We start from the raw sequence: 11,136 nt of genomic DNA, 5'->3' as shown, positions 1-11,136 counted from the left end.
ATGGGCGTCTTAGCATGAGAACATGCTTCAAACACATTCACAGCACACTGCTTAATCTCACTGATGGATTTTTCTCTGAAATTTGCCATCATTTGTACTGATTTTTTAAAATCAGAGTGGAGATTTTTGCTGAAAACAAACTTAAAACCATCATCTTCTTCCATTCCGGTCTCATTTCTGTTACCAAAATAGGCTTGGAAGATTCTTTTGTAATAAACTTTTGGATGTTCAGTCTTGCCCTGCGTGACCTTGTCTGCGGCTGGAAAACCAGCAGGCCCCGTGCAGGGGTCGTACTCTCTGATCAAAGCTTCACACAGAAGGTTGTAATCCCTCCTCGTTGCATCAGGTAGACGCTCGATGAAGGTGAACACCTCTCTGTCTGAAGTGAGCCGCATCAGACTTATCTTATCGTCTACCGTAGCATTAGGATAAGATCTCAATCTGAACTCCAGATCTTTGAGATACGCTTTTGTTCCTGCTGACCCCATAGGCCCGGGAACAAATCGTTGTACATATTTTGAGATTTTCTGCAAGTCATCCATTGAAGGAGACTGTATCACCGGTCTAACTTGTGTGACTGGTGGTGCAGACTGATCAAGGCCTGCCCCTACTGCCCATGGTGGGGGTGGGGGTGGCTGATAAGGGTTGGTAGGAGGAGGTGCATATTGGTGCAGGTTCGTCCCCACCCTCCGAGATGGGGGTGGAGTTGACTGCCTGGCGTCAGGAGGAAGAGGTGCAGGTGGGTGCAGACCCGTCCTTATCCCCCGGGTTGGGGGTGTTGAAACGGGGCTAAGGGGAGGAGATGCAACAGCACCTGTCTGGGGTGGTTGTAGCTGACCCTGCTCGTCTCTGAGTCTCGAGCCAGCTAGCTCCATGTTAGAAATCAGGTTTGTAGCTGTAGCTAAATTCTCCTCACAAGCTGCCAGACGCTCATTTGTTGACCGATTTTCACGTTGTAAAGTCAGCCAACTCCGGGTTATTAACCCCTTTTCTGCCTTGCAATCGGCCAGCTCCCTTAAAGCGGTTTGCAACCGTGCTTGTAACTCATTGTTATCTGCACACGCGTCTTGGTACGCTCGTTCCTTATCCGCAATCTTCTCCCCATATGATCGAGCCTGTTCTGACAGCTCTCTCTTCGAGAGGTCCTTATCAGTTTGAATCTTTTGTTTCAGCAACTCAGATTCACTTATCAGCTCGGCACACTTCTCCTCATATGATTGAGCCTGTTTTGACAGCTCTTTCTTTGAGAGGTCTTCAGCAGCCTCAAGGTGTTGCTGCAGCGACTCAGATTCAATCATCAATTCGTCACACCTCTCTTTTTCAGACCTATATCCGTTGAATAGCACGCCCTTTTCCACTACCAAACGGTCTAATTCCGCCTTCAGAAGCAGAGAGATTTTTGCTAACCGTACGCGGCTTGATTCTGCGTCTTCCTTCACTGTAGCTGCTTTTGATAAACTCTGCAGCTCCTCATGTCTTTGATCGTCATCAAGGTCTTGCAATTCCTCCAAATTTTTGCCAATAATTGAATTTGTTAAAATGTGTAAGGCTGTCTGGACCACATCCTCGGATCGTAAGGGGTCAGTGTTTCCCTCTCCGTCCGCCATTATCTGCTATTTAGAAATTAAATAGTAGATGTAAATGTTTAGGTGGCAAAAGAAAATCAGAAAATCTCTTTTTCCTGATAAGCTTTACTCTTATTTAGTGAATTATCAATTAAACGTGCGCTATCTTCTAGCAAAATGAGTAAACTATTCAACTCTGTGAATATTTGTAACTGTATCTTATTTAAAAGTTCCTAAATTTTTATTATGTACCTATTTTTCAAGGATTTATCAGTGAATAAAAATTTGTTTGGTAAAAGCCCTTTGCATAAATACCTTCATAACTTTTAAAACGCAAGATAACAGTGTATATTCAGCTTTGAGGAAGTTTTTTAACTCAAAAAATGCCTTTCAGAAAAATAAAACGTTTAATGTCACTCTTTACCTAAAAACGAAGTGAAAACCTGTGATCCCACGTCTTCTCCACAAGATGTCAGCAGATCCTCAACAATTTTAACTCAGACACTGTTTGTGTCGTCCACTAGGGGTGCTATAACTTCCTGTGGCGTCCGGTCGTTAGCTTATTAGCTAAAATTAGCATCGGCTTGCTTCGGTGAAAACCAACACTTCTGAACGGATTTTTTACACAAACGTGGCAAAATTTTTTCAATCAGACCTTATATCATGAAACATGAGTGTTGTGGAACAAAATCGCAGCCGTATTTAGTGAATTTAAGCACGGTAAAGCTCATTTCCGACTTGGGGGAAGTGACGTGACACGTCATCCATCCGGTCATTAGCTTGTTAGCTTAAAATTTAGCATCGCTAGCGTAGTTCAAAAGCACCATTTTATGACGGTCTTTAAACTCAAACGTGGCGAACTTTCAGCGAATATGTTTCGAAGAATGTAAACAGCGTTTCAGAACACAGCTTTAATGCGCTTTCCAGCGTTAAAAAGCAGATTTTATTCCCTATGAAAACGAATTTCATTTCCGGGTGACGTGATTGACGCGTCAATCAGCCAATGAGAACGTTACACACGGTCTTTTTCAACCAATGACGCAGCGTAGGGGTGAGGGGAGGTGACGTCAGTCAACCTTTCTCAGCAAATCAGAGCTTTCCACAGCAGCAAACAACCAACCACGAAGCGTTAGCAATAACCAGCATGTTAAATTCAGCCTGAAGCTATTTCATCACTTATCGTCTTTTAAACCATCAAAATGCACTTTCTCTGCTAAAAATGTAACGAATCAACCCCCTGAGCTGCACAGAGAACGGCGCTCCGTGACAAAACGTCTTTCTAGCTATTTAAAACAACTCGTTCGAAGCTCCAGAACCGAGTCGGAACCAGAACCGAATCGGACCAGAACAGCGTCAGAACACAGTTTAAACAGAATAAAGCGTTTCCACAGCTCAAAGCCAGCTTATGTTACACATACAGACGTACAATTCAGCTTTATAAAGACTCAATGACACAATTTCAGCTTTTAAAACATTGCCAGCGTAACCCAAGCGCGCAGCTCCAATTGCGCTGCGTAAAGACGCACGGATTCAACTGTTATTTTACAACACATGCCAACATGAAAATCAATTAGCACACGAGTTACAGTCCATTTATGAGCACGTGACGGGCCACCAGTTGTAGATGAACAGATGCTGGGATGTATTCATCATTTAACGCGGATTCCTCATTTTTCTGGACTGAATAAAACGTGCATTGAGTTTAAGGAAATGCAAACGTGAGACGTCATTTAAATTTGACCCATCAAAATGAATGCGGTCATTTATTTACAGAATCAAATTTAACATCAAACATTTACATTAATTTGGCAAATTATGAAAATAACAACATAAGCAATCAATCAGGAAAAATCATACGGCCATGATTTTACCGTTGCTGCACCACAGACATTTATAAACTGTACAACTATGATCTTTTACCCACACGGATGTGAATAAGCACTTTACACAGACATTTCTAAATATCTGGGAGAATTTCTACTTCATAGGAAAGTTTAAAGATGGAAAGAAGTTTAGAGGGAGTAAAGGAAGGGGTTTGAGGGAAATTGAATGGTCACCAGAACCGACACTCTCCATCAGAAGCCCAGCTCGCCTCGGTACGCTTGGTAGGAAACTTGACCCATTACCTCTCTGATGATAATCAGCAGATATGGTGTTCCGTTAACGCTACCGGTCCAGCGTCTCCTTCGAATGGCTGTAGCCCGTCAGAAGTAGTGGCGAGGCTCTGTTCGACACACATTCACCTCAGTGGAAAAATGTTATAATCCCATGGAACTCGGAAGAGCTTTGCTGTCATGTCAGGAACTCCAACAGCACTCCATCAGAACTTTAGCTCTCGTGTAGTTTACAGAACTCCCACAGAACTCTTGAAGTCTGACAACTCTCCAACTCTGTAACTCCGTGAGTCGTAAGTCACTCTGGGTACCTGTGAGTCTGTAACTCCGTGAGTCGTAAGTCACTCCCTGAGTACCTGTGAGTCCCTCCGTGTCCCTGTGAGTCTGTGTAGACCAGGAAGTACTGACATTTTAAAGACTCTTTCCCGGTTCACTTTTTGGGATTTTTCATTGGTCAGAAACGACCAGAAGGGGTGTGTTTTTGTGACGTAAGAGGTTAGAAACAGCGAGAATTGTTATGGGACAGCTCAGAAATGTTCTCACAGACCGAGAGGGTTTGTTGTGGCGTGTTTAAGAAACAGGTGCAAAACATCTCTATTTACGTCTGAGAGGATTCTAAAACATGACAGTTTCAACATAACAACTTGTTTTTCGTTTGACTGTAACCTTGTAAACGCACACACTTGCTCATTCAAAAGCAGAAATCAGAAAAATGCATAATTACTCTGCAACAGCTTTTAACATGAGAATAAAAATCATTACTCAGTTAATAAAATTGATTAGTTCACTGCAACATCTAAAATGGTTTGAACTAAGACACTTTGATTATCAACATTTGTAAGATAGTAATGATAATAAAAAGAGAGTGTTCTTTTCACTTGAATCTTCAAGAAAGAAAGTCTCAGGATGGGTGAACCTGTATTTATGGATTCAAATACATGAAATGACAGCTTCTGTCCCACAAGGTTCTAAAGGTCAAGAGTTTTGACCTTAGACTGGGTTTCGACGTAGGCTTAGTCCACTACATGAACAAGGCTGGGAGTTTTTAAAAGCCTCAGGAATCTTTTGCAGGTGTTTAGAGTTACGTCGTTGATTCAGATGGTTAGGTTAATAGCTTGTTTAGAGAACCTTTTCATGATATGCTAATTTTTTGGGACAGGCATTTTGGGTTTTCACGAGCTGTATGCCATAATCATCAGTATTATAAGTAATAATGACCTTTATCACAATATGCAAATTTTTTGAGAAGGACCTGTATAATGTTTCCTTTGACCTTTGTTCTCTTTACATGTCTTACACATTTTTTTTAACTAAATGTTAGATATGTGGTCAGTAGCTACATAGTGACCCTTCAAAATTTATTTAGAATGTTCTAGTTGAAACGACTCTTCTTCACAGATGGAGCTGCCAACACCACAAACACTTTTTGATTGTCATGGTGTCTCCATGACCAAATACTTCACTAACAACTGGGAAAACAAAAGCTTTGAGGTGAGACCAGATTTTAATCAGGAGAGGTTGTGTCAGAAAATATCAAACCCTTGTTATAATTTTGCTTTTTTAAATGAGCAAGTTATTTTTATGAACAGATATGTTTATTTCAAACTTGAATGGTTTTCACTTCTTGTTTAAATTTCATGACTCATGTACCACACGGATACACATCCACATACATGCTGTACCTTCTGCACTTTGGCAACATGGGTCCATCAGTGTTCCATTACTCTGCATGAAAGAGTGCCCTTCTTGGAGATTTGGGCTCTGCCTCAATCCAAAGATTTGATCAAATAGGCATTCAAACCTGTTTACATTTGATTATAATCATCAAAACCCAAACTCTGTTTCTGTAAATATTGAAGCATAACAATAGTCAACACACTGCAATCAGTTAATAAACTCATAAAACATGGAAAGATGTCCTGAGCCTTTAAATAATATTTCAGTCTGGTTCAATCAGCTGCACAATCTTAAGAAATACAGCTGACTTGACAATTGTCCAGAAGACAGTCACTGACAGCCTCTACAGGATGGGTGAGCCACAAGTCCATCCATCCATCCTTCCATCCATCATCTTTTACCCGCTTCTTCCATTTTGCGTCACTGGGGTCACCGGCGCCCATGTCCAGCAATCATTGTGCAAGGGGCAGGGTACACCCTAGACAGGTCGCAAGTCCATCACAGGGCCACATAGAGACAAACGAGACAAACAACCATCCACTTTCTCACTCACACTGAGGGACAATCCAGAGTTGAGCCACAAGTCATTGCTAAAATGTTGTACGTCCAAGCATGATACTGAAAGGATGTGTGGAAAGAAAAACTGTGGTAGGAAAAGATACACAATGATCCCAATGATACAAATATATTGTTTGGTGTTTGTTTACCGTATGTCTTGGTGTATATCTTAGTTCATATTTACTGTTTTTTTATACTTTATATTTTGCTAGTTTTAGGTGTAACTGAGACCCTGTGGAAATATTTTTGTTCACCTCATGTACCACATGTGATGGAAATGACAATAAAGTTGACTTGAACTGGAACTTGAACAATGAACAGGGATATCAGCAACCTTGAGAGGATTTTGACAGAAAACCTTTTAAAGAATCTGCAGGAGACTGACGAGATAATTGAGGTTGGAGACGGTGCTTCAAGAGTCACCAGACAGATGAATCTAAGATTGGCTACAATTGTTGCATTCCTTGTGTCAAGCTTCTCCTGAACCTGAAACCCCTGAAGAGTCTTACCTGAGGACAAATAGGACTGGACCGTTGCTCATTGGTTCCAAGTCTACTTTTTAGATTAAAGTAAATTTTGCATTTCATTTGGAAATTAAGGAAGAGGGAAGAGGCACAGAATCCAAGTTACTTTAAGGTTTAGTTTGAAGTTTCTGAGTCACTGATGATTTGTGGAGCCATGTCATCTGCTGATGTTGGTCCATTGGGTTTTTATCAAGTTCAAAGTCAGCACATCCATCTATCTGGAAATTTTAAAGCACTTTATGGAGTTTTATAGAGACTATGATTTCATTTTCCTGCATAGCTGTGGGAACTTTTGTTTTTATCCTGTCTTTTCTGTAAGCCTTGTGTTTCCTGCACTCCCCAGTGTTTCTTTGCATTGTTCAGCTCCTGTCTCACCTTTCAGATGATTCTCGAGCTAGACTTAAGTCCAAGCTGTTTTAGGATCTATTTAGATTGTTGTTGGTTAACTGGTTGCTAAGTTTAGTTCTGAAGCCACATTTTGAAAGGAATGCTTCAACATTGTTTATAACTACACCTTTCATGAGTTCCATTTTGGAAAATTTACCAGAGAAATTACTTCTCTCATAAAATCTTCCCAAAAAGCATGCAAAAATAACAGCAATTCCACCAATAGAGAATCACTCCTTCTTATAGCACTCCAAAACCTTTGATCTCAAGAATTTTTGAATTTTTATTGTCTATCACAATCAGTAGTCAAACGTAAAATTGTATAGTTAAAACATTGTTTGTTACATTTTTGATTAAGTACATTTTTATTCAAATTTGCCAAATGTAATAAATGTTTTAAGAACTGTTTTTAAACATTTTAATATTGGCTTGTCCTCTTCATTTTTCTACTTTTATTATATAAAAAAACTTTATGATATGCATAACCAGTCTAAGGTTGCACTGTCATCTGGACGTACCACCACCATGATGACATCTGGACCTGCCATGCCTCCTGCTAATCCAGTCTTTGGCAGAGCCCTACAGTATAAAGAGAGAGTTGCAACACTCTTTGAACTCGCCGATACGCGGTCACGTGGTTCATGCAGCTCTCAATAGTTCCAAACAGCTCATTGCTTTCAGTCAGTTTGAGCAGCTGCTGGCGCAACATAACACATAAATCGACTTTTCTTACTTTACCTGGCGTCTTTCAGTAATTATTGAGCAGTAACAAACTGATTACTTAACTGATTTCTGATTATTTCACAGACTATGCATTTTATCAAAGCATTTTTAGAAGCGGCTGATACATTTATCATTAAATTTTAGAAGGAAACGAGACTGCAAACACATATTTGTTAGAATTTTTTTTATATATGCAATACAATGATCAGTATAGCCATGTCAGTGTTTTATAAGGTTACACACGATAAAAATAAAAGATCAGAGTAACACCTGTTATAAAGCTATTTCTGATGTTCTCTGCAGGATAATGCTCCACCTTGTCCTCCAGCAGTTCAGATCTGCTCCAGCTTACCTTAGATCATCTGGATGAATTCTTGATTTCTATAGAAGATATTAATTCAACCTTTATTTAAACAGGTTCGTCCCATTGAGCCACGAGGACTCATTTACAAGAGAGACCTGAATATAATTGTTGTATTTGTCGTTTTTTTTTATGACAACCAAGTACCTGGATAAATGAGTTGATTGTAGCCTGACAACTATTGGATAAATTGTAATTCATTGATTAAAATGTTAATTTAAATGAAACTGTTTCTAGTTAAAATCATAACAGATGACAAAATAAGTGTTAACTGTGCAAAAATAAATTTCCAAACAATTTATTATAAAATATGTAAAATGTAAAACAAGCTTTAATGAAGTACTTTTACTGCCATTTATACTGTTTATTAATGGCATCATCTCAAGTCAGCAGGAGCACCATCACCATCATCATCATCACAACACAACACAAAGTGAGAGCTGGAAATTTAATCTGCACAAACATTTTCAATCAGGGCTCAAAATGTTTAACTGTCAAAGAAATGTGCAAGAAAATAAACTAATGTCACTCTACAGACACATTTAGAAAGAGGACAGTTCACAGAGACACAGTGAGGACGAGTGAGACTGAAGGAGGTTCAACCAGTTGTTCATGGACCAGAACCAGATGAGAAGAACAGCAGAACTTCCACTGACCAATGATCTGACCAGTGATCTGACCAGTGATCACACATGTTCTAAATTAAACATTGGTACGAACAGTGTTAAATAAGACATGTCATATTTTTATTGAACAATAATCTTCATTCTAACAGTGACGTTGTAATTTCAGAGACTGAGGAAGAAACAGAAATGAGGCGAGTGAGATGAGGGAAAGATAAAATAGTGTCCTCAGAGGACGGGGACATGTCAGGATCTGATGATCCAGGATCAACAGGACCAGGATGGATCAACAGGACCAGGAGGATGAATCAACAGGACCAGGAGGATGACTCAACAGGCAGTCAGGGAACAGAGATGAACAACCTGAGGAACAATTAGAACACAAAAAATACATAAGCAGGACAGAAGAAACTCACAGACAAGAAAATTAACGCAGTCCTGCGAAGAAAAATGTTAACAATGGAAAATAAATTGACATATTTTTACAAAAGATCAGATGAATGCAACTGGTATGAAGAATAACTTCCAGCTCCATCTCAATGTACCTGTGATAGTTTAATAAGTGTTTTTGTTACTGTCCTACAGTTTATTGATGCTGATATATTCTTGTAATAATTCTTATTTCTTGTTCTGTCTTGAAAGAGTCTCATCTCAACTTGACCCATGATTACCAAACACTAAACTAATAATATAAAACAACTGTAAATTAACAGTCCTGCAGTAAATACCAACTTTGTGAAGGTTATGGTGTTAAAGTAATTTTATTCAAACATCTTGATTAAGCTGTTATTGATTAATTGAAGACAGAAAATGAGATCTTGTACCTTTGTGATACTTTGAATGCAACATTCAGTTCATGAAGTCATTCTCCTGTGGTTTACCTGGAAAACATGAAAAAAATGACTCATCTCAACAATAACGTTTTTCTTTAATGATAAGTCACAAGTTATGCTGTGTAGAATGAACATATGCATGATATATATTCATAAATTAAACGGATTCTTTCATTTTTCTGGACTGTATATAATGTGCATTGAATTTAATAAAATGTGGACGGAAACGTTAATTTTCTTTGACTCACCAATGACAGTGGGTCATTTATTAACAGAATCAAAGTTTAACACATCACACATTTACATTAATTTGGCAAAATATGAAAAAGAACAACATGGCTAATTTAGCAAGTTTTACAAGGAGTAACAATACGGCGATTGTTTCCCTTTGCTTCAGCTGTACAACAGACACTTCTAAAAATATCTGGAATGATTTCTAGCAGATAGGAGAATTTAAAGATGGAAAGATGAAGTTTAGAGGGAGAAAAAGATGGGTGAGGGAAAATGTTTGTGTCGGCAACAGAACGGCACTCTCCGGTGAGTTCCCAGCTTCTTCCCCCAGCTTCTTCCCCCAGTACACTTAGGTGGTATAAATCTCTTTTACCTGGAGATGTCTCCCTGGTACGAAGTTCCATTTAACGCACCCTTTCAGCGTCTCCGTAGGAACAGCTGTGAATCATCCGAAGTAGTGACGGTACTTGTTCGACACAAGTTCACCTCACGAGTGGACTTCACATGAGTGGAGTCCGTCAGAGTTCCACTCAGAGGTGGAAGATGTCATAATCCCCAATACTCGGAAGAGCTCTGGATCATGTCAGGATTTTCCTGTTTCCCAGCACTGGAGTTGCAACGACTGAAGCCGGAGCCTGAAGCGACTGCTGAAGCCGGAGCCTGAAGCGACTGGTTTGAACTAGGAAGTACTGACATTTAAAGGGCTCTATTTCCGGTTCACTTGGGAGTTTCCTGATTGGTCGTTTCAACCAGACAGGGGTGTGTTTTTGTGACGTAAGAGGTCACTAGGAGTTAGAAAACAGCAAGAATGTTATGGAACAGATTGAAAATGTTTTTCAGACAGACGAGAGGAATATTTAGACGAGTTGGCGGAAAACAGGTGCCAGCTTCTCTATTTACGTCTGAGAGGATTTAAAAACATGACAGTTCGTTCCAACAACTTGTTTGCGTTTGACTCCAACCTTGGACCAACTTACACTTGCTCATTCAAAGACAGAAAATCAGAAAATGCATAATTACTCTGTAACAGACCTTAACATGATTTATAACTTTGCATGAGGATTAAAAATCATTATTACTGTTTCACAGTTAATTAAAAATGATTAGTTCACTACAACATCTAAAAATGTTTTGAACTAAAAACACTTTGATTATCAAACATTTGTAAAATAGTAATGATAATAGAAAAGAGTGTTCTTTCACTTGATAAATTCAAGAAAGAAAGTCTCAGGATGGGTCAACCTGTATTTCTGGATTCAAATCAATGAAATGACAGTTCTGCCCCATAAGGTCCTTAAGGTCAGGACTTGACCTCAGGCCTAGTTCACTAAAGCTGCAGTCTTTGACAAATGATCTATAATTTTAACTAAATTATGTCAGTCTTGTTGTCATCATTCTTTGTTGAAATCAGGTCTCTCTTGTAAATGAGTCCTCGAGGCTCAATGGGATTTACCTGTCTAAATAAAGGTTGAATGAATCTCTCAGAACAAAAAAGGCCAAATATTTTCTAGTTGAGTTCAGTAACTGGAATCACCATAAA

At 39.2% G+C, this 11,136-nt stretch overlaps 1 protein-coding gene across 1 annotated transcript in view; it reads left to right on the top strand.

Moving 5' to 3' along the window:
• Nucleotides 1-11,136, top strand: part of LOC119424170 (angiotensin-converting enzyme-like) — a 59,963-nt gene that overhangs the window by 25,253 nt on the left and 23,574 nt on the right. Inside the window, exon 13 of the mRNA XM_037691638.1 lies at nucleotides 3,710-3,719. Within this exon, the coding sequence (XP_037547566.1) occupies nucleotides 3,710-3,719 (10 nt within the window). The remainder of the gene's footprint in view (nucleotides 1-3,709; nucleotides 3,720-11,136) is intronic.

This window comes from Nematolebias whitei, chromosome 17, assembly GCF_014905685.2.
Source record: "Nematolebias whitei isolate Nwh7 chromosome 17, NemWhi1, whole genome shotgun sequence".
Lineage (NCBI taxonomy): Eukaryota > Metazoa > Chordata > Actinopteri > Cyprinodontiformes > Rivulidae > Nematolebias > Nematolebias whitei.
Note: the sequence above shows the minus strand (reverse complement) of the source record. Positions and strands in the feature narration are given on the sequence as shown.